This window comes from Aquila chrysaetos, chromosome 24, assembly GCF_900496995.4.
Source record: "Aquila chrysaetos chrysaetos chromosome 24, bAquChr1.4, whole genome shotgun sequence".
NCBI classification, from domain to species: Eukaryota; Metazoa; Chordata; class Aves; order Accipitriformes; family Accipitridae; genus Aquila; species Aquila chrysaetos.
The window spans coordinates 1,295,369-1,318,920 of NC_044027.1; the positions used below are offsets into that span (position 1 = coordinate 1,295,369).

The 23,552-nt window shown below is 47.5% G+C and overlaps 1 protein-coding gene across 7 annotated transcripts; it reads left to right on the forward strand.

Moving 5' to 3' along the window:
• The first annotated feature begins 7,652 nt into the window (after window positions 1–7,652).
• On the forward strand, window positions 7,653–20,021 carry INKA2 (inka box actin regulator 2). 7 transcript variants are annotated; one of them, XM_030000947.1, is made up of 3 exons: window positions 8,051–8,161; window positions 17,823–17,929; window positions 18,072–20,021. In XM_030000947.1, exons 2-3 carry the CDS (start codon window positions 17,915–17,917, stop codon window positions 19,062–19,064), a joined length of 1,008 nt encoding a protein of 335 aa, XP_029856807.1. In that variant the 5' UTR covers window positions 8,051–8,161; window positions 17,823–17,914; the 3' UTR covers window positions 19,065–20,021. The 7 variants fall into 7 exon arrangements, with proteins under 7 accessions (XP_029856813.1, XP_029856807.1, XP_029856812.1 ...); XM_030000948.2 differs by lacking the exon at window positions 8,051–8,161 and adding an exon at window positions 15,442–16,465; XM_030000949.1 differs by lacking the exon at window positions 8,051–8,161 and adding an exon at window positions 17,292–17,461.
• The last annotated feature ends 3,531 nt before the right edge of the window (window positions 20,022–23,552 follow it).

Sequence of the window (23,552 nt, forward strand, 5' to 3'; positions counted from 1 at the left end):
GAAAGCGGCGGAGGGCAGCGCGCTCGCGAGACGCGCTTTGAGTCCGCGCCGCGCATGCGCACTGGGCGAACCCCCCCTTCTCCCTCAGCGCCCCGCGCCGCCAGGGGGCGCCGCGGCCGCCGATTGGCTGGCGGGGGCGCGCGGGGCCGCCCGTCTGTGGCTGGCGGGAGGGGCGGGCGGGCGCGGGCGGGCTCCTCCGCCGTTTAGTCCGGGTTTTTTATTTTTTTTCTACCGACATTAGCAATTATTTCCTGTTTGTGCCAATAACTGAGGCTGCGGCTCGCTGCTGAGTATCTCGATAGGCGCGTTTATCTACAGAGAAGCAATTAATGACGGTGTTAATGAAACAGCAGTCCTTTAGATGGAGAAAGACAAACCTTTGCAGCTGAAACAGCCTTTCTTACGCGCCTGGGTCGTGTGTCTTATATGAAGAGCACGAAATTCAGACGCCCCTGGGTCATTTGTCTCACGAAAAGCACAAAAGCTTAAATTTACAACCACCACAGAGGGACAAAACCTCTGAGTGGAAGTGGAAGGGCGGGAGCTGGCGGCCTTGCCACAAGCTCCACCAGCGAGAGCTTTACCCGGGGCAACAACCGGCACCGCGGAGCGAAGCTGGGCCCGAGGCATGGCGGAGGGTGGATGAGCCCAGGGCAGGGTGAAAGCAGGCAGCCGGCCATCAGCGGGAGGAGGGAACGAACGGTCGGGGGGGGAGGAATGAGCGGAGGGAAAGGGATTGTCCTGAGAGGAAGGGAAGGGACGGCAAAGGAATGATGGAGAGGCTGCAGAAGAGGATGAGGAGGGCAAGAAGAGGATCGTGTTGGCATCAACAAGCTTGCTGACAGTCGGTGCCCGAAGCATCGAGATCTCTGTTAGTTCGGAGAGAAAGCAGCCGCCACTAATCCCTCAGCCATCCTACTGTAACAGAACAGTGGGGACGTTTTGTTCCGAACTCTCTAGTTTCAGCCCTCCTTCTACCATCCCGACGATAGAAATGAGTTTCTCATTAAGCACTCGGTGTCTGGGATACAGCTGTGCTGCACACAGAAACAAGATTTAAAAGCCAGGGTACTACGAAAAATTAATAGTATATCATTCACTTCAGCAAAGGCCAAATGTGTTAATCTGTTATATGTGCATTACTTACTACCCTCTGTAGACCACTTATTTTAAATCGTGGGTGGTTTTATGCATATCAGCTTTTATTGTCATAGCAGTTCAGAGGCTCTGGACGTGCAGCTTCCATTCATTGCAATGGGATTTGAAAAAATCTCAACAGTGGCTTCTACTGTACAAGTACATACACTGTGTCATTATTCTTACATTGCCAGGCAGCCTAAATGAATTTTAATGGCTTTGGTGTACCACAGGCTTTGTCACGCCTTTGAAATTCCTCATGTTTATATTCCTGATGGGGGAGAAAAAGTCTGTCGAATTCTATTCAGTTGTTATTTTTTAGTATTATGATATTTTCATACGAGTATCTGAGTACCAACCAAGAGTGGGGCCCCGCAGGACAAAGAAGAGTTTCAGCTTGGAGAGCTTACCTCTACCAAGTCAGGACAGACCAGATGGCAGGGGCGAGAACTGTCCCCCAGAGTGGAGGTAACAGGATAGCGGTCTACAAGCATTCTGTTAGTTCCAATTATTTTTTAATTTTTAAGTGGATATTCTCATTGGTCCTCAAGGGGAAACGAGTCTCTAACATGAGATAATTATCTCTGGATAAATCTGGGGAAGGAGACAGACAAAGACACCTGGACATAACAAACGTTTGATTAAATACAGCCTCTCATAACCCTTTTAAATTGATGTGATTTAAACAGACAATGAAGAGCAGTCAGAAGTGACTGTTCCCATGGGGGAAGGGCAGAGAAGAGGTGATAAAACAGCCCAAAACAGCCATCGAATGAACTGCTCCCCCTCTCCATTTTTCTCACATATTCCTTTTCTCCCCTGAGGTTGCATGCGCGTTGCAATACAACCAAGGTGATTTGGAGACAGACATTATTCTCTGTGGTGCGTTGTTAATGAGACATTCAGACACATCGCCTTCATTCAGAAAGATGCTGCTGTTTGTATGTATTTATTTAATTTTCCATCGGATGCTGGAGGGACAGATTCCAAACCATCTCAATGTCTGTATGCTGAGAAACCCTTCGACACCACAACTGGCAGATTTATTGTCCCTCTTCCTTTGGTTTTGGCCCTTACTGATGGGGCTGTGTCAGATTTAGGTCAAGCTCCTGCAGCTGTATCAGTTGATCTAATGAAAGGTTTTGTTTGTCTGTTAACCCTTATTCCTGTAGAAGATCTTAACTGCTACTGCTACTAACTTTGTTTTAAACTCTCTGTATGTTGTGTACTCTGCCATGAGTCAGTGTAAAAATAGCAATCCTCAACCTTCAGGCCTTGTTTTACCTCAGTGACTCTCAAGTACTGAATTCACATTGTCGACGTTCACGTCAGCCCAGCCAAGAGGAATCTGCAGTTTTGTCATGACATTGCTTTGCTTTCGCTTGCAGTAAGATCCAAAGGAAGTATTCCTTCCTGCCTGAAAGCAGCCTTTGGAAATCTTGACAATTAATCTGAATACTCTGCAGGCAGAATAGGTCCTGGGAAAGAATTTAGGTTAGTAAAAGAAGTGGTTAAGACCTCCTTCTGAGCTGTAATATTAAAATAACTAGTTCTTATGAAGGGATATAAACTCTCTAGCTTGGGATCATAAGTTTTGGGACTTAGGAGAAGACTCTTGCTAGGGAAAACTCTTGCTCCTATATCTACTGAGTATGTGTTTTATTCCCCCAAGACAGGACTCGCCACTTTTTTGTCCCTGTTACAAAGTGCACATTACATATTTGATTTTAATTCCATCCAAGATTCATTATCCTCTGAATCTATATATCTGTGTATCAGCTTTGGATAAATGATCTTACAAGACACCTGTGAGGTGCATGTTGCTGACACTCAAGGTCAGGTTCTCGCTGTTTCAGACTATAAAGCACTTGTCTTCAAACTCCCAGCAGGAAGGCAAAGGTCTGTATCACATGTTCGATGTGTAGTTTGCATTGTGCCGAGACCTCCTAAGGCTAACACGTGCAATGCAAGAAACGTCTTGACCAGTACTTAGTACCAGAACTAAGTAGTCACCACAGATTTATCCATCTCCTCTTTCTGTGGAACTTACTCTTCATTCACGACAGTTAAATTCTTGTTGTAACTCTTTGAACGACTGGGATAAACTGCTCACAGAGAATTTGTATTGGCTTCCAGAACTATCGGGTTGTGTATATCTTTTAAGAAAACATTCATTATAGATTTGAATATTGCTACTGTAAACAAGCACCTGCCTTGTCTTACGCCTTTAGCTTCAGAGGATTTGTCTTTCATATCTGCCAAGACATGGAATTATTCAGAACAAATCTTGGTTTACATACTATTTATAAAATATTTTTAAAGTGAGGTAATCTCATCCTCCTCTCCCAGATGTGTTCGGATTAAGAAAGTGAACTTGCTCCGTTCTATGCAGCACGTGTGACTCACTCCTCGGAGTGTGGTATGTATTTGTGTTTACACTGCCATGGAAACTGTATTTGTTCTCTGTACAGTAAAGCATATTACAGTGAAAGGGCCATTGATATTAGCCTAGACAGCGACTTCATATTCACCACCAAAAATTGACTCCAGGCACCCTGTGCATTCATTTTCCCTTTGAAAAAAAAAGCTGGATGGCAAGTTACCAATGAGTAGCAAGTCTCTGGGGCAGCAAAATCTTCTTTGTTGCTTTAGTAATTGGCAAAGTCTGGGATTTTTTTCCAGCAAGTCTGGTGCGTGGGGTTGTTATAAATGATGATGATGATGATGGTGGTGGTGGTGGTGGTGGTGGTGTGGGGGGGGGGTGTCTTACAGTGCCCTCATTTCAATGCCCTTCTGCTGAATGGATTTTGTTCCTTGTCAGGCATGTCCATCAAACAGATCCGGAAGAACTCCACAAATTTCAGATGAAATCTAAAGTATACCGGGGGGTCACTGCAGTTGGATGTGGAGATGCAGCTACAGATAAAAAGAAACCAGACATCAGGATATCAGTTCAGAATAGCTATTTCAAGTATACCAATAAGAAGTGCCAGTAGTTTGCTTCTGTTTTTCCTCCAGATAAATAAGTATCAGCCCATTTTAATCTTAGACACGCTTTTATACCAAGGTTTGCTAAATTATTTTTCAGCTAGTATGAACAGGATCTAGGTCACCAAAATGCAGCCAGCCGAGATGTAATCCAATAGTTCTTTAACACAAGACAGCACAGTGAATGCACAAGGATTTCTGTACCCTGGTACTTACTCCTGGCACTCCAGTGCAAGCAGAGGAATGTCAGGAGCTGGAATCTGGCTGGAGCGGAGTTAAAAGTTTTACTTTTGAGATGGGGGCATGGTGCGGTAGGGGCATGTCAGGAACTTTAAAGACCAGGAGTACAGAGACTGCAGACAATAAATTAGGCTTAATGGAAGAAATGGTCAAATTTTCAGGGGTAATTTATCTCTTTATGCACAAACATAAAACCAGAATTAAAGTTTTGACAGTATATTCTTACCTACTTTGGCTGGATGTTTATGGCCCAGTGGATTTAAACAAAGATGGATGCAATTCAGGTCATGCCGCAGCTTAAGTGGGAAGAAATTCTGAAAGGTTTGCCTTCAGTATGCAAGAAAGTAAAAATGAAAGAAAATTCAGTGATAACCACGCTTGTTAGTTCAGCAAAGAACAGTCACGTGAAAGCCCTGAGAAACCAGATCAATGAACTGAAAGACAACAAATGAGATGAGCCTTCAGCTGTGAAGGGATGGATGTTTCTCAAATGGGAAGGAGTGAGGCAGTTCATGTAAGTGGAATATACCACTCTGAAGGCATATTCTATTTCTTGCCCAAGGATCTCAGTTTTTCATTTTATCCTGAAATAAGCCATGTAGCTTTCTGCTTGAGGGTGTTTTATTCTCAGCTCTGTATTTTCTTGTAGACCTGATTTTCCACTGCACTGCACCATCTGCTCATGGTTTGCACCACGACAGAGTAGAAGGAGCGCAGGGCCTGGCATGAAGTGTCGATGCTGCTTTGAACCAGTTATCTACATGGGAGAGAAAAATGTTGCTTAGTAGGGAAATCCTGCTGAGAAAATATTTCAGATTTTTCTCTTCTCTTGCAAGTTCCCAGAAGTTTGGAGCACATGAATATTCTGGTCTTTTCTTTATTCTGTGTTCATGAACTCCTTTATCAGCCTCACGGGACAGAAGCAGCCCCGGAGGCTGAAAAACAGATCAAAAAAATTACCTTAAACGGAAGCCAAACAGAGGCTAAAAACTCTTCCCTGTTCATCTGCCTGCAGATCACACAGTTCAGTGTCCTGCAAGTGTTGCAGGAGCTTTCTGGCACACAGCATCTGCCAATTGCCATGTACCTGTGCAGTTGGCCTCCTGAATGCTAGATGTGCTGGAAAATACAACATTGTTTAACTTAGATTTGATGCTTCAAATAACCACGTGTATCTTTTGTATCTCTTTTGTATTGGAATAGTCAAAGTGCAGTGAAAAACATCAGTTAAAATAAATTCAGGAACGATATGATTTAAAAAAAAAAAATATGGTATTGTAAAGAAAACGTTGGGGAGACCATCCTGAGCCTGGGATAATCCCTGGTCTGATTTCATGCATTTTTTCAAGATGCCAAAGCCATATTGCTCATCAGCAGTCTACTTTGTCTAGACATGGTAACCCTGGGAGAAAAGTCATTCCCTCCCGATGCCTGCTCTTAGTCTATTCACTACCAAATGTAAAAGAATACCTAAAAATACTCTTGTTCAAAGCTGGCTTGGATAAATCAAGCTCACAGTCAGCTTTCAGCTCAAACCAGCTGAACCTAGGTCCATGTATTACAAACGTGAAGAGAAAATGCCATCATGTTTTAGCTTTGGTGCCATGCCACAAGGAAGAAGTAGTGCCCACATATTACTTTACAGAACTGAGATAATACAATAAATTATAAAAACATGGTACCAGTAGCAGAAAAGAAATAAACGTCTTGAGCCATCCAAGCAACACAGAAACCTGGACTCTGAGACTGCAGCTCTTCTTGAACACGGATCCTTGTCTGTGGTACAGAAAGAGGAAAGGGAAGTTGGGTCATTCCCTCTACTCTTAATAACTGGCAGAGGCAGGCGTTTCAGCTTGTAGTCTCCACATGGTGCCATCTTTTTGATTTTTTACCACTGACTGGCTGTTCAAACCTGCCATATGATACTTGATATGCTTGGGTAGGCTGGGAAAATACATACCCCAACCCTGGGCCGTGGGGAACAACCAGCTGGCCAACAAATCCAGCCAGATTTCAAGAAAAAATTATAGCTGGGCTAGCTGGCTTAGACTTTAAGAAAGACTCAAGACTGGCAGGTATCCCACTCACATCATAGCATACCCCGTTGGAAGTGATTAACTTTTTGCTAAGGTCATTTCTTTAATACGTTAATGTGTTTACTGCCCCACGTTCTACAGATCCCTGAAGAGAGATGCAATTTTCATGCTTCCTTAATAGATAGGAAATGGAAACCCCAAAGTGAGTAAAGAGACAGGAAAATTCAAGCAATAATAAAAGATGCTGGAAGGATCAATAAATGTTAACTCTAAAGTGTTTTCCAAACATACAGGAAAGGGCAGATTGCAAATTTCTTGTTTAAATTAGATTTTGACACAAAGGTCAGCTTTCAAACACCAAGGCTGATTTCTACAAACAAACAAACAAACTCCTATTACCAACTATAAAAAAAATGTTTTCCTTTAAAAAACGAAGACCTAGAAAGGCAAAGATCTTAGCCAGTCTTTGTCAACACTAACATTTATGGGGAAAAGCAAATGATTAGGTTTTTCATCCCAAATTTGAAAACACAGAGTAGTATTTCTCATCCTATCGATTTCTTTACCGTTGCAGAACAATTCAGACAAACCTTGCTAAACCATTACAGGGGACTCAGTATTTATCATCTAAACAACATATTTTGCATATAAGCTGAGAATACTACAGATATATGAGAAATGCCAAAAAATGCAGACCCTTTCAAATTCAATGCAGTTATAAAGTCTGATGATACAAAAGTGCTTGTATTTTTTCCTGGCTCATCTGTCCATCTGTTTGATTTCCTGGGGTGACAAGCAGTATCAGAGGTTGTTGATCGGAGGGGAAAAAATCCTGCCCTTAGAGGAGTGCATCTGTAGCACTGACAATATCCCTCATCTCCAGGAAGTTTCCAGCTGCTGCCGTGTGCATAGACTCCTCTCGGCCGAAACGCTGCGAGGAAAAAACCCCGCTGTTCTGAAAAGAAACCCACACTAAGAATTTGCAGCACCTGTTTCTCGCAGCTCCCTAAGCATGTGCTGTTCCTGACAAAGGGCATTTTGATAACGGCACGGTCATGTGCGAAGTTCAGCGCTGGTGGTATTGCCACCTTCCAGGGGAACCTCTAACATCCCCCAAGGTGGCAACGCGCAGCTTGGCCCAGGAGGGACGTGCCCCCCCGCAGCAACCCAGCCCCCCAGACGGCACAAAACGGGGAAAGCCACAACTGGGTGGCCTTGCCATTTGTCGCGATTAAGGCCATGGAGGTTAATCCACGCTTTTGTTGGGGTGCTGGGTCTCTGCAGAGCAATCTGCGGAACCTACACCGCAGCCGGCTGACCCACCGAACTTTTTCTCTGGCGGGAGGGAGACGGGCCAATTCCCCGCACGAACTCCCGCGCTACCGGCGTCCCCGACTCCTGACTCTGCCTTCGACTCAAGAAGCCTCCCACCCTCTGACGCCTCCACCGGGACTCCCAGGCCCTGCAGCCCGGGGGGGGGGGGGGGGGGGCATGGGGCACCCCCCTCTTTTTTCCCCAGCGCACCGCCGCTCGGCGACGCGGCTCCGAAACCGCCTCCAGCCCCGACAGCGCGGCCCGGGCTCTGCCCCGCCGGCAGCAGCAGCAGCAGCGGCCGCCCCCCGGTGCCGCCCCCCCACCCCCGGCTTCCCCCCCCTCCTTCCCCCGCACCGCGGGTGGCTGCGCGGGCGGAGCGGCCGCATGGAGGGGCCGCGCCGAGCCGGGCCATGGAGCACCACCTGCGGCGGCTGAGGCAGGAGCTGGTAAGGGGGCGGGCGGGGGGGGTCCCCGGGGTCCCCTCGCCGGGGCCCGGGCCGCGGTGGCCGGTGCCTGCGCGGTGCGCGGAGCCCGAGGTCTGCGGGGCTCGACTCTTTTTTTTTGGGGGGGGGGGATACGGGACACCGGCCCCCGCCGCGGGACGGCAGCTGCCGGCGGGAGGGGAAGGGCAGGTCCCGGGCACGGCCGGTGTCCGCCTGGCCGGGGGGAGGTCGGGGTCCCTCCGCAGGCTGTGCGTGGCCCCCCCCACCCCGCTCCCCTCACGTCTGCATCGCCCCGAGTCGGGCGGCAGGGCTCAGGCTCCCAGCGCCGGTCGGTCGGTCGGTCGGATGCCGCCGGTCCGTTCGTCTGCGAGAGAGAATACGGGGACGGGGACGGGGAGGGGGGCTCCCGTGGCTTTGAAGAAAAGATCCCAACGAGGATCGGAAATCAAAGAAACATTGGCAGAAATCTCCGATAAGAATAAGTTTACGGGCATCAAAGTGATGCGAACGGAGCGTGCGCTTGCCACCTCCAATACCCTCCGAAAATACTACTTCTTTAATAGGAAACCCTTTGTCATAAATCAGCACTGTTTTCTCCCTCCTCCCGCTCCCATTCAGACGGTAACCTCACTCGCTGAACTTGCTTGGGCTTGCCCGCAAGCCAGAAGGCACTGTTGGTACACTGGGTCTTGCTGGTGGCGGGTTGGTAGGAAGAACGGACACTTTCCAAAATAGGGTTCCAGCGCTCGGTAGGTCTGGCTGGCTGGGGAGTCCTGCGTTGTTCAGATAAATAGATAATGAGAACAAAAGGGGAAGACAAGGCAGGGCAGAAACGGGTGGGTGAAGTTTCTCAATGCACAAAAGCTTCCCGGTTCAGGGCTTAATAGGACGTTGTTTTCAGCTGGTATTTGTGCTAGCCGGAGTTTTACAAAAAGGGCTCATAAACAGTATTGCTATCCTGCCTGCATTACGGGAAACGTTTCGCGTGTAAGCAACACCATTTGAGTCAATACAGAGACACGCAAAGTTACAGCTGTGCCCAGGGCAGGCCAGGGACTCACTGGTGCTCCTGCAGATGGGACGTGGCTTGTGAAGCCCGGGCTTTACTCCCAATAAATGTGGCAGCAATGACATACCTGCTAGCATTACCAATGTTTCCCTAGCAAGCAGAGGAACTGGAAGACAAACTAAAACAAAGGAAAATGAGAGTCACTAGTGTACTGTACGCTGGGTGCGATGAATGAAATGCAAACTGTAAACCAGGACATGTGTGTTATAATCTGGAAGATCTTTAAAATCTGAACGAGTTGGAAGGTGGGATGTGTAAAAAGAGTAACTTTCAAAAGAGCGGGCTTAGAATAAGGTTCCTAAATCTGTGTTTTGTCTTCTAAACATATCAGTTTCAGTATCTGAGCAGTATTTTTTATAGAAGCCTAAACATTGCACCTTTACATGTGAGTCTAAAACATGCCTGTTTTGTAGCACACAACATAACTTCTGAAGAATTTGAATATATTCGAAAGGAAGGCAGATCCCTCACAATGTGAAAACCAAAAAATACTTAAAATGAGAAAATTCTGGTTTTGTTCATACCCTTGCTATAATGCAGTAATGTATTTTTTTGAATTGTAAAAATGTGCCAATTTTTATTGTATTAATAAACCAAGACTTTAGCCTGGCAAAGATTTATGTATATGCTTGGCTTAAAAAACTGGGAAGGGACAGTTGTCACCTTCAGTAGGACTACTCTCTCCCCCCCCCCTTTTTTTTTTTTGTTGCTTAAAAACTTACTTCGACAACAAATTCTTAGGGTATCAGAGTGCAGTCTTGGAGCTGTTGTGAGCACAGGCGTGCCAGGACAGCCCGCAGAGTGACAGCTGGAGAGACCCTCTGCCTTACAGCACGCCGTCGGAAACAATTCCTTTCATCAGCAACTTAAGTGAACTGCAGATTGCATTTAGTGAAGGTAGGAGGACTGTCGTAATTAAAACAACCATAAATGATATCCTGAGCAATAACATCTTTTAAAAATCAATACTTTCAAGATAGCCTGCAATTAAAATAGGTTAATGTTTCTTTAAAGAACCAGATTTCTTTAAAGACCAGCAAGCAGTGCAATAGACAGCTGGGACCATCTGCATTGTGAGTGGGAACTGAACCTCTTGACCCTGCTTCTTTGCCACTTTCTTCATTACTGGGCAGGTCATGCCTCCAGACATTAAATGCACCAGAACCAAGAATCATGCGGGAGGAATGGTGGGAAGGACTTGGCCAGATCGAGACAATGAGCCACCCCGTGTGCAGCTAAACGGGAATCCAGTTCCAGGGTATCACTGCAAACTTGGAAACACAGTGGTTTGCATCATGTCCAAGGAGCAGCTCCGGTCAGGTGGGAGGGAGCAGGGTCATGCAGGGGTGTTCTGCAAAAATGCCCTGTTTGAGGAACCAGGCTTGCTGAGGCTGGTCCATGTAACACATGAAAGCTAGAGGCCATTCGATTAGCAGAAGTTTAGTTTGTCTCAGTGGAAACTACTGCAGCCTTTGGCTGGTTTTGAGGAGGGGATTGTCTCAAAAAAGAGCGGATGTTGGCACAGCTCCCCGTTCCCAAGGAAGGGTTATCTTCAAGTGCAGCTCTATCACCCACCAGTGTGGGATTCGAGGATTCCAGCTCTGATTTTTCTTTCTTCTGCTTTGTGTATTAAAAACATATTTAAATAATTGTGGGCTTGGTTTGGGCTGCTGGTGTGGCCCAGCATTTCAACACAGAGCCTATGCATTGAGATCACACCGTGCTTTGCCAGGCAAATCACAGATGAGCGTGGGTCTGGGCGTGCTTGCACCGGTCTTCGCATCTCCCCTGGGAAAGCTCTGCCATGGCTCCCAAGGATGAATCTGACCCATTTCGGTCAATGAGAGATCTATTCCAATTGCATGTTTTCCATTGTAAGCTGATAGTTTCTGGCATGCGTGTTGTCCCTTTGATTGGAATTCATTCAGAAGCTTTCACGTGCAAATGCTTCACAGCCAGGAGAGCCTCAGCTGACACAGCCATTCATCCCAACTGGGTGTGGGATCGGGGGGCTCTGCAGTCGGATTGATTGCCGAAGCTGGGGGTCCTCATCCCGGTGCTGTGGAGCCATTTTGGACAAGCCGTGCCAGCTCTCTGCACCTCAGTCTCTGTATGTAGAAAACACAGAAGACCTTGTTCCCCTCCTGTGGAAAGGCCCTGGAGATTCGTGGATGCAGTGTGATTTGCAAGAATATGCGGTGCTGGTTTGTAAGCCTGGCATGGAATAAGTCATGCTTCTCCACTCCTTCTGTTACCTGTCCTTCATATGGCAGTTGTGAAATGAGCCACAAGCTTACGAATCTTCCATTAATGCAATTAATACCAATCCTAAAAGTCCTCTTGACTTCATTGGCTGGATTCGGAGTCTGCAAACATCTTTCTGAGGCACAGAAATATGATGTCTGCTTTCCAAGTTACAGAATGTTATCTCAGCTGAAACATCAGATTTAACAAGAATTATCTTGCTCAGGGATTAGCAGAGAGGAATTTCATTTCGGTATCTCACGCTGCAGATGGCATTACCTCTGTAAACTTTCTGACACAGGGATTGTTTGCATTTATACATAGTAACATCAGCATACGTACCACGGGATTGGGGTTTTGAGGCTCTTCTACAATAAGAATAAATCACTTACTATCTAGCTAGGGACTGGCGAGTTCATGGGGCAGATTTACACTTGGGGTTTGTACGGCTGTAACAGGCAAGGGGTCACAGTCAAGTTAGCTGTAGTTGTAACTTTACTTTGCATGTTTCGGTCTTTCTTGAGGAATCCAGGATATTTCTGGGTTTTCTGTTGCTTTTTTCTAGGAGGAAAAGTATTAAAGTAGGTATTTAAAATGAACCCCACCACTCTGACTTGAACTTTTGAATGTTCTCCCTGCACATTCATCATAAATGCATCAAATTATTGAGTTTGATAGAGTCCAACTCCCTTCTTACATTAATTTATGTCCTGGTAGACAATGTTTCTTGCTATGAATATCTTGCAGGAATAGAACATTTGGTTTGAGTGAAAAATACAGCCAATTATTTTTACTCTTTGTCTCACACTGGGTCCTATTCTGGTAACTGTGTCATACTTGAAAAGGAGTCTGCTGTGTTTTCATTACTGCTATTTCTGAAGGGGCAGCTCTTGCGATTTGCAGTAGAGTAAGGCATAAATGACAGACCTCAAGGTCTAACGTCACTCTAACAGGTGGGAACATACAGCTCCATTTGTATCTCTGCTGGTAAAATGGTCCCTTTAAGGATGGCTTTGCCCATCGCTGCAGGAGGTAGCGTTAGAAACTTGGGTGGTTATTGCAGAATCTTGTTCCTTGCTGTTACCTTAAGAGAAGGTGCAAAGGAGTAACTTGACAGGAGATGTCCTGTCACATATAACCTGGGGAGAGAAAAAGCAGTCGTGAGCTTTGTCCGCTTGTTTGTCTCCAGAGAAGACTCCTAAAGATGATGGTGGATTCTTTTAGGCTCCCAGCTGCACGTATTCAGGAACGTTAAAGACCAGATCCCCCAGTAAACCAGACCACTGGGCTGAAAACCGACGCTTTTAACCATCATCTTCAATGGTCAGTCTGTACCTTGAGGCTTGTAGTCTCTCTTATCCCTGGGTTGTGAATAAAAGTCTGAAGGGTGGAGTTCTCTTTCGTCCATTTATTTCCTGGTTGTAGAGAATTGATTTTCTAATTTGCCTTTAAACGTAGCAAGTGTGATTGGGAAGCACAGAACAATATCGTTGCAATGGAAAGGAAGGCAATTGAGTAAGGAAGATGGTTAACTGAGTGATGTGAACTGTGTCTTTCATGGTTAACATCTGTTTAAGATCTATTCGAACTATGGGGAAAAAAATATTTGGTAAAGTTTCAGCATCCTTCCTCTTTCAGATAAATTGTGAGCTCACAGTTAACATCCTCGTTTATGCCTAAAATACTCTGGAAAGACAAGAGGTAGAAAAGAGACTTGAAATTCTTGTGATAAAAGGACAAAAAGGAGATCGCAGGGAAGAAAAGAAAGGTGCAACATCAAGCTGGAAAGCAGCTCTCTGTGTGCTGTGCAGCGCGCTCCGAAGAGTTATGCCCAGCCACAATTGCAGGCTTGTTGAAGATTAATCTAGTTAGTGACCCAAAGGAAAACACAGAAACAATATGATCAGCTCAGCAGTTCTAAAATAATTTTGGTCTCTATTATGTCATCCTCTTTAAAGACCAATTGTTTGTTGCTGGTTCTGTTGCCTATCAGCACTATTATTAAGAACTGCTATTTGCCATTTGTTCTTTCCTGTCCTCTTAGCAATAACTTCCTCTCTTTGCATTTCTTTTACCTAAGAGCTGGACATCTGTCTTCCTCCTCATTACAACAAACACACTCAGAGCTCTTCTTTTCAGTTCTCTGTGCTCAGCTGAAAGCCTTGGTGTGTTAGCTGGCTTTTTCCTTTTCTCCCATCAGCATCACAAAGCTGCTGCAGTCCTGGGCAGGCCAGATGTGCGGATGTGCTGGGAATACAGACAGCTGTGGCTCGAGGGGATTGATGGGAACTGAATTTGAGAAATCGGTGAACGTAGGTGCTAATAGGAAAACATTAGTTCCCAAAGTGGGTTAAAAAAGTTACTTATTTACCTGTAGAGTGGGAAGTGACAAGCAAAATCTCCTTTATTCGTGGTCTCAGGTGATTGGTTTTGAATTTGATAAAATGCCAGTAACTGCTGGAGGATGTTCCTTGGGGCAAGTTGTCCTCCTGCTGTGTTAATCAGTGGTGGAAGATCATCGATTTATAAACTGTGTAAACCAATAGCAGTTGTAGTTCTGGGAATAAGTATTTTGAGGAAATCATTAAAAAGGCATGGCTTACAAAGCGATTGATACCTTTGCTACTCAAAATGGTAGACGTCGAACGTAAAAAAACTCCATATTTGAACTCTGCCAGTTTTGCAAGATGCTCACGGTTTGTTGGGTTTTTTCCCCCCTCACACTGAATATTCCTTGATGATCATTTGAAAGTGCTTGAAAAGCTTTTGAATTTTGCCCTTCAGTTTTCAATGTTCAGGGTGATTATAGTTTAAGCAAGCTTTGCTTTGGAGAATCATTTAGCCAGAGCTGCCTTGTCCATGCCTTCACAGGAAGATTGATCTGGAGGTAATACCTTACTGCTGGAGAAGAAACGTTTAACATCACGCACCGAATCCCAGCCACTGAAGTGGAACACACGCATCACAACCAACTCAGTGCTCAGCCCTGTGCGTACTTGTCTTGCTATAAAAGGCATCTGCGTTGGCTTGTTCAGAATTAGACTAAAACTTTTTCATGCCAATTTTTAGGGACTGCGAAAGTTTCAGAAAAAGTAGTGAGATGCAATTTGAGGTACTTGATTTTTACCTGTTTTATAAATTTGAACATCTGCAAGTTGTCATAGTTCTAATTTGGCTTTTCTTGGAAGCAGAGGTGCCAAACAACCACTTGTATTGAAGCACAGAGTGTCTCAAATTAGACACCCAGAGTCCCTTGAAATGCTGACGTATTTGTGCACCTTGAGCAGAGACCAGCAGGTACAAGGAGGGAGGATGCTGATGAGCAAGCTCTGTGCTAGACCCGAAGTTTTGTAATGAATGCCGTTTCCCCTGCACTCTGCTCTGCAGCATGACTGAGCATGGGGCTGATTCAACAACAGGTTCGGGATTTACAGCTCACAAACATGCACAAGACAGAACATCTCCTGATGCCCCATGGTGGCCAGCTTACATAATGTCACTTGCATAACCCCTGCAAGTACAGTCAGGGTCTCTCTCCACGCCAAATTAAGGCTCTCTGGGGTTTTGTGTCACATTCACGCTCTGTTTGAAATTGCACTTCAGTTCACCACAAATTCCAGTTCCTTCTACATGAAGCATGTGACCACAGAGCCAGCGAGGCTGCAGTGGTTGTCCATTCAGCCTTGAGTTCCCATCACCTTGCAGTCAGAGCATCTGTTTGGCTTCCAGCCCAAACTGCTGGATTATGCACAGAAACTTTTTGTCCTCTAGCAGCCTGAATAGTTCAATCTTGAACCTTCACCAGGGTGGTGGTCTCTCTTCTGTGGGAGATTGTTCCTTTTCTGAAGAGTCTCAGAGAAGCCAGTCTGAACTTTGGAGAACTGAGATCTTCTTGGCAAAGCAGAGAGAGTGGCTGTTAGACACAGAGGAAGAAACTTTATTTTCCTCCAGAGTTTTCTCTCCAAGGTGAGGACTCTTAATTACCTCAGGGTAATTACTAGTGGATGAAATCCAAGCCCCTTCTGCAGACTGCAGAAGTCAGTGACTTCACTTTGGGCTGGGTTTCACTCACTCTTCAGTTCTGTAAAAGACTGAACAGATACCATGAAAAGCAAAAGCTAAAGCAGAGGGGGAGTTGTCTGCTGTTTTTTTTAACTTGCACAACCCAAAGTTTTAGCAGTGTTTGCAAGCAGAGATAAAAGCCTCAGGATCTTTAAAATTATCTTGCTGATGGTGGGAATCACATGGCCAGAGGGACACCAAGGCTAAGTCCAGAGGGCAGGATTCGTCCCACCGCAAAGCAGGTTGCTGAAACCGGACAGACAAGTCATGTCCCAAAAGCCCCCGTTTCTCCCCCTCTGCTGCGAGGGGGACGGCTCAGCCCAGCCCTCGGCACCGGCAGCGCTGGGCATCAGGGGAGAAGTGTCCAAACCTCATAGTCATTCATGGGAAAGCATTTCCACTGATGAAAACATCTCCACTCCTTCTCCAGTGGCTCGGGCTCGCCAGGCTGGTGCTGGTGCCAGGTTTGGCAGGACAAGCTCATTTGTTCAGAAGGAAAAGTGCTGGAGCCTGAGCGTTCGGGGCTCAGGCCTTTTCTTGTCAGGGGGAGACGGGATCTGCCCATGAGAAACGACCACACTGACGATAAATGCTGCCTATGAAATTTTAATGCTTAATAGAGCCTCGCTGGATGAGGTATGCATTGTAATGATACCACCCATCATGGGGGAGTTAATTGAATCAATGAGGTGAACAGCAGAGCCGTCCAGCATATGCCGAGGGTTTGATCAGCCCAGTCATTACCGCAGGACCTCGTCACTCACCACGGCGTGATTACAGCGCTGTGCCGGCCAGGGGATTTGGTGGGAAGTGGCCAATGGGGGGCCAAGCTGGCTCCAAATCCAGCTTTTTGCAAAGCCCCAGATAAAACAGACTTCCATTAATAAGGCGAGAAAGGTTAGGACAAGAAGCATTACAGCAAATCTGGAGAGGTAAGGTGATAGTTTTGTCTGAGGCTTGTAGAGCATATGGCCCCAGCTTTTGTACGGGTAACCCAAGAGCTTGGTTAGTCTGTAAGTGGGGCATTATTTGCATGTCTACAGAAGTAGAGGTTTATTTGCTGCTGGTAAAAAATTAGATAGCTCGAGACACTTGATAGTGTAATCAGGAAGCTAAACACAGATTTTCTGTATCCTCACAGCTTGTGTGTTCTTTCTGGGTGATAAATAAGTTTCTTGGGAGTGAAGCTATGAAAAATGATCGTAACCTGCCAGCTAGTTTTAGGTCCTGGGGTTTGAAATGGAGATTTGTGGTCAGAAACTGTTGAGGAGCTTTCCGCTTATGGAGCTAGATCGTTACAGAGATCCAATTTTTTGATGACTGCTCTTTCTCACTGGTCAGATCCACATACAGAAATGGAAATAGAGCAAGTAATTGAACTAACTTAGTTAAAATGAAGGAGATGTAAAAAAGTAAACCTTGATCATGTAAAGCTGAACATAAGATTCATCTGTCCTTTTTCACCCTAAGCTTGAGATCTATCGCTGTACAAAAATTGTGACGAGCCTTTTAAACTGTTTATGACAGCGTAGGCTGAAGCTTTTCCTAGACAGTGGTAATCTCTTCTGCAAACCACCTTACATCAATGTGACAACTCTTCACCTCCAGCCCTGCCATCCCCTGCTGTTCTTCCCCTCTCCTTCCCATTCCCCACTCCCCCTCCCTGCTAAAAAAAAAAAGTGGCAGCTGTTGGAAAGTATAGCCCATTTGTTTTATGATGCCGCTTTGGGAATATGATCCAGATCCTACATGAGAGAGAGAAAGCAACAGAGCGAAAGAGTGGAGGGGGAAGTTTAGAAGCTCTGGAAAATAGTTTGCTTATTTTAAGTCTAGTATAGAAAGTTAAATCTTTATAGCAAGGTTCAGGGATAAAGCAGAACTGCTACTAAAGGCTCTAGCTTGGGAATCAAAGGGATTGCTAGTTTAACGTAAGTAATTTTTGAGTCCGTTGGTTGGTTTTTACAAAATTTCAAGTGCATTGAAATGTCTTTGATTGTCCTGTAATGAGGGTATTGAGATCTGAAGACGTGTTATATAGTAACAATGCGATTCTTAATGGGGTTTATTTTTAATTTACTTTAGCACTTTAGGTAAAGAAGCGAGGTTCTTTGTGGAAGGTACTTCTGTTCATTATTCTGACTCCTGATTTCAGTTAGTTACAGGGCACAAAAGACACAAAAGCAGAAGAATATGCTAAGACTGGTGGTAGCCAGAACCATTCATAGTTCTACACCTTGGATTTGTGCCAAGCAATTAATGGAAATTCAAACTATTTATTTTTGTTGTCAGGTCAAAAAATCCACTCCTCCTGTCAGCTCCTCTTATTCCTGGAGGGAAACTCCTAGAAAAATCTAAGAAAAATCCAATTGCTCTTCCATGAAATGGATGTAGTACAGGTAGGATGCATCTAAAATGTAGTCAGTAGGACGAGGTGATGTTTCAGAAAGCCGCTCATCCCAGCTCTCCTGCCCTTTGGTCAAAATTTTCTTGCTCGCTCCTGGGGACACTAACTCGATCTCTGCTTCCTTCCCTCCACAGCTATCCATGAAGGAGGTTGGAGACGGGCTCCACGAGCAGATGAACTGCATGATGGGTGCACTGCAGGAGCTGAAACTCCTCCAGGTCCAGACAGCTTTGGAGCAGTTGGACATCTCGGGGAGCCGGAGCACCGTTTCTGGCATCGAGCAGCACCAGTGCTGCCGAAGCAGCAGCGATGTGCCGAGGGCCCGGCAGGACGAGGGGCTGCGGGGGGAGGCATCGGTGGAGGAGCACGGCCCCACGGCCCTCACTTGTGCCGTGCCGCGGCCGGTGGGTTTGTCCCATCCCGTTGCGATCCCGGCGGGCGGCCACCTTAAAGACGCCCCCTCCTCCTCCAGGAGCCTCCGTGATGAGGATGTTTGTCACCCAAAAGGACCTTCCTCCACGTCGATCAGAGCGGAGCACGTCCGCCCAAGGACATTCAAGCCCAGTAGCCAGGGCACAGCGGGGGGCTGGCCAGCATGCCAGGAGTGCCCAGGGTGCGACGATGGCCATGACTGGACATCCTCCCTAATGTCCCAGAGCAGGAATCGGCAGCCGCTGGTGTTGGGGGATAACATCTTTGCAGACTTGGTTGGGAACTGGTTGGATCTGCCAGAGCTGGATAAGAAGGGGGAAAAAAACGAGGCATCGCTGTCCATGAGCAGATCCCAGGAGCTCTGCAGGAAGTTCTCCCTCACAGCCAACATCTTCAAGAAGTTCCTGAGGAGCGTTCGGCCAGACCGAGACAGGCTTCTCAAGGAGAAGCCTTGCTGGCTTCCGCCTGAAGACAAACAGCCCAAAATTTCTAAGAGACCCAAAAAGATGAACAAACTCAAGGGGACATTTTACTTCCCACTTCATGGGAACATCCAGAACCATCACAGCAAAGCGGAGAGGTGCCCAAAGGCAGAAAGCAATGGCGAGAAACCCAAAATTGGCACCAAGAAAGTCCACGATACCATAGACTACACCCAGTCTGGGTTTGACATCAATACAGCTGTTTGGGTCTGAGGTCGTCGGTGTTCCCTGCTCTGCCGAGCATTTGTTCCACACCGGGGAGGACCTGGAGGCCGTACACTTCTTTTCAGGAGACTGCTGAGCTCTCAACATGGACTGAGATGAGAGAGGAGTCCTCTGCAAAACATGCTGTGGGCTTCCGTCACCTGCAAGTAGCATTTTCCAGAGAACTACAGCTTCGGGGACAGTCCAAGCAGCAGCTGACACAGCCCCATGTGGGGAGACTTTTGGGGACTGATATTTGCAAAAATAATCAGAATCTTTAGCAGCTTTAGGGTGAGTGGTGCCATGGACGACCAGCTCCTGGAGCCCAGCTTAAGACAGCCACTTCAGGCCCATTCCATCATCTCTAGTTAAAATAGCTGCAGCACAAAATTCACTGTGTGCATGTGTGTGTATGAGTGTGCAAATATATATATAGTTTTTTTTATAAAAAAAAAAATAATCTATTCCTGCTTGTGTGCACTTAAAACTGGGTTATAAACCAGGCAATTCAAGCATTGTACCTGAAGCACTTGTTATTTAAATTGAAAGAAATAAGTTTGAATTTATAAGACTTAAACAATTGCTAAGTGGGGGCGTTGAACCCGAGCTTTGTTGTAGTTCAGCTGTGGGGTTCTCCCCCGTAAACTGCATCTCCACTGTGCTCCCAGCATCTCTCCTTCCCCTGCCAGTTAAACCAGTAGGACACAAGGCTCTTTTCATGGAAATTTGTGACCCTCAAGCTCTCGGCAGGTTTTCCTTCTCTCCCCATGCCCTTCTCCCCACAGGTCACACCAGATGCAGCGTTGCATAAGTTTATTGTTGAGGTTGCACCAAGTTACAAAGTTGCAACAGATGTTTATTGTTGTTGTTTCCTATTGCTGTTGTGTACAAACCTCGTCTTGACAGAACCAAGTTCTTCAGTGTCCGGCTCTCCAAGAGTTACCAATAAAGTGACATCAGTCTCCAGCGTGCTGTGGGGCTGACTCCATCCCGGGGCGACCCTCAGTCCTGCTTTTCTCCAGGGCAGAAGCTGCTGGGTTTTCACCGTCATGAAAACTCGGCCGAGTAGGCACGAAAGGCTCGGCTGGCGTGGGTCGGAGCCGGGAGCGCGTGAGGTTTGTGTCAGCCTGTTCCCAGCGGGGACCGGGGAGTTTGGGGAGCGGCCAGGAGAGTTTCCATTCAAGGAGAGGTTATAAATCATAGCAGGGATAATAGCTGCAGCCAGGTTCCCTGCCAGGGTCCCAGCGCTGCCCTGGCGGCACGTCCCACTGCAGCCCATGCACGTCCCCGAGAGCCTTCGGGTAACGCTTCAACGTCCATCTCTCCCCCCCCAGCACGGGGAAGAGGCGGAGGGAGAAATGTTTGGGGGAGAAACTGCTGCTGAGGGAAGGGCCTCAGAGCCGCGCAGTCCCTGGCTCGTGGAGGGGGACGAGGCCACGCGGGTCCTGCCGCAGCCTCCTGCCCCGCCGTGGGACCTCTCCTCTGTCTCCGGGAGTTAAACGTGATCGAGGCAAGTTCCCGGCAGCTCCCTGAGCCACAATCTCAAGAGCATGAAGACGGCGCAGAGCCTGTTGATTGCATTGCAGCCCCCCATTTCCATTACCCTCACCAGATGCTTCGTGTGTGCAGCAGTGTTAGGTTGCAAAAACCTGTTCCGCTCACTCCAAGTTTAGGAAGGGCTTATGAGTGAGCAGTAGTAGTATTTTTTTTAAACATGCAATTCTATTCCTGTTTTAACTTCCCAAGACAGAGAGGCCAGTGGAGCAGAGGCATGGAGGGAGAATTTTTTTTTTTCCCTTGCAAATTAAATATAGGCACAAGGCAAGCCCCGTTTCTGCCCATACAAGGAGAGGAGTGGGTCAGCATCTGAAAGCTATGCTCAGCACTTTTTCAGGAACCTGAGTTGCAAGCAAGCTTTCGTTTTTCCTCCTCACAGGCTTTAGGTCTGGTTGTTTTCCCCTTCTTCATTTCTCTGAATACCAAAAATCTGTTCCTAAAGCATTTTGTTTTCCTCCTCTTTTATCAGTAGTTCATCCTGTTTGTTACAAATACGCCCTCGCAGCTCCCACCAGCCTTTCCATAGGGTAAGCAAAGAGGAGAAGGAGCTTTCTGTAAGCAGCAGCACAAGAGAAAGCAACAGCTTTTCCTGCAACAGCTTTTCCTGCACCAGCCTCAGTCCCCAGAGAGCGTGGCCTCACCCCGGGGCTTCCCCGCTGCCCAGGCACAACCGCGGGGACCCAGCCGAGGGCCAGGCTGACGCAGCAGCGGGGAGCACCGAGCACGACAGCATTGCCCCACGGTACGCCCCATCCCCAGGAGCACGTCCCAGCCTGGCACTGAAGGCTGAGCCCCACGCAGAGAGAAGCACCGTGCCAGGTGGAGAAAGGCTCTAACATGCTGAGCATCCACACCAGGGGCTTTTTAAACTCGTCACTGAGCATTGCCCTCAGCTGTGATGAGCGTGGTGGGCAGCAGGCAAGGGCGCAGGCTGAGCGTGGCGGGGCAGGGAGACGGGCACAGCTATGGCCAGGGCGACGTTTCAGCCGAGAGATGAAGGGTACATCTCTGCAGGTGGTTACCTCTCCAAGGCCATGTATTATCCAGGAAAGAGGATGAGTTTATGCAGGACACAGGGAGATCTCGAGCCTAAAATGTACATTGGGAACCTACTCCGCTGGAAAAGCAGTTCTCAGGGATTGCCCCCCATTGCCTCCCGTCGGTGCCACCCCCGTCCAGCCCACCACACCTCCAGCACCCTGCAGAGGCTGTGCAACCCAGGGCTTTAAAAACCCAAACCCACTTTGCCAGCACACGTGGTCCCTTGCAAATGCTGGATCCTCCACCCCAGCAGCTGTCGCGGTGCCGCTCCCCCCGCCGACGGGGTCTCGCGCGGAGCCGATGGGAAGTTTCTCTTGAGAAGGAGCGCTTCTGGCCCCGCGCGCTCCCGGCAGCTGCCCCGGCCCACGGAGCAGAGCCAGGTCATCCTGCCCGCAGATGCTTGCGCCAGGGAGCTGCCCAAAGATCAGCTGCTAAACCCAGCCTTTTCTGTCCCTGCTCGGAGGAAACACTATTGTTTCTAGTTTCACGTGGAAAAGGCAGTTCTTGGCCCCAGCTGCCACCCACGTGTTCCTTTCCCACCCAAAATAATTGCTCCTGCTGCAGCCGGCACTGCCGAGTCCGTGCCCGCTCCCACCCGAATCCCCGTGAGTGGGATCGGAGCCGGGGTCAGAGCCCGTGCAGGGTCCCTGCACCCCCGGCACCCGCTGCTCCTCCCTCCGCTCTGCCTGCAATTGCTGGCGAGGCAAGTGTTCGGCTTTGGGGACCACGAAGGATGAACGCCGGCCCTAGGACAGAGGTGGTGGTGTTTGCTTGATTTCTTCTTTTTTCAAAGGAACAGATCCCTACCAGGGCACTTTGCACAGACAGCTGACCAAATGCCCAACATAGTTTCAAATGTATTTATGTTCTCTCTGACTCTTAAGTGTATCTTCAAAGGATGTTTTGCATTGAAATGGGATTTTTCCAGGGTGTTTGCAGTGACAAATTCTGTGTGACCTAGGCTTCAAACAGCCACTTGAAAATTGCAAGTAGATGTAGCTGGATCTCAAAGTCCTTAAGAGAAAAAAAATATTTAATAAATATTCTTTAAGAGGCATTCAAATAATAAAGAATATCAGCCAAGCCAGACACCCTACCTAATTTGGTCTCCGGAGCAGGATCTGGTAATAGATCAGGGTAGGATTTGTGAATTACCATTTCGCTTCTCCAGGGACTTTTCCTGAAATTATAATGGCTTTTTCTCCTCTTTTTTCATGAAACTGCCATGAAATAGTTCCCTGTTATTAAGCATGAAACCTACCTAATTAGCACAATGACAGTCTTTAATGAGGCCCTGGCTGCGTTCTGCATCTTTGATAGGAGTGGTTAATACCAAACACAGGACAATAATTACAGAAACACATTCCCCCATGAACTTGCCCCGTGGAAGGCAGGAATGGCAAATGAAGCTTGGGCATTCAGGTTTATTAGAAACCTCTATTCTTGGGGTGTGCTAAGCCCAGATGGGATCAAATGCGCTGGAGTTAATTTGATGCCCATAACATTCATTCAAACACCAGGGATTAATAAACTGACACGAGGGGAGCTGCTGTTCACTGTGCACCTCATATTTGCAGCCAAGGGGAGGAGGTTGCTGCTGGATGCCAGCTCTGCCTGTGCGGAACGCCTCCGGCCAGAGGCTGCAAACCTCCCTCCGGCGCCGGGGGGCAGAAGGCAGGGGCAGGTCGGAGGGGGAAGGTGTTACGTGCTCTTGGTGCTTGCAGGATTCCCCTTCTGCGGGGGGCGGCCGGGGTCCTGCTCGGCCAAGGGCTGGATGAGCAGCACCGCCCAGCCCCTTCCAAAGCCCACGTCACGCAGCACCGCATCTCTGGCACCGCTGAAATGGATAGGCGCTGGACCTGGCCCATATGGCTTAATGTATAGAGAGGATTTGGCTCT

Excerpts from the sequence above, each read along its gene's own strand:
- INKA2 (XM_030000953.1), top strand. The coding sequence starts at position 8,126 with ATGGAGCACCACCTGCGGCGGCTGAGGCAGGAGCTG. Across the intron at positions 8,162-18,071 it reads GGCGGCTGAGGCAGGAGCTG|CTATCCATGAAGGAGGTTGG; the intron begins GTAAGGGGGCGG and ends TTCCCTCCACAG.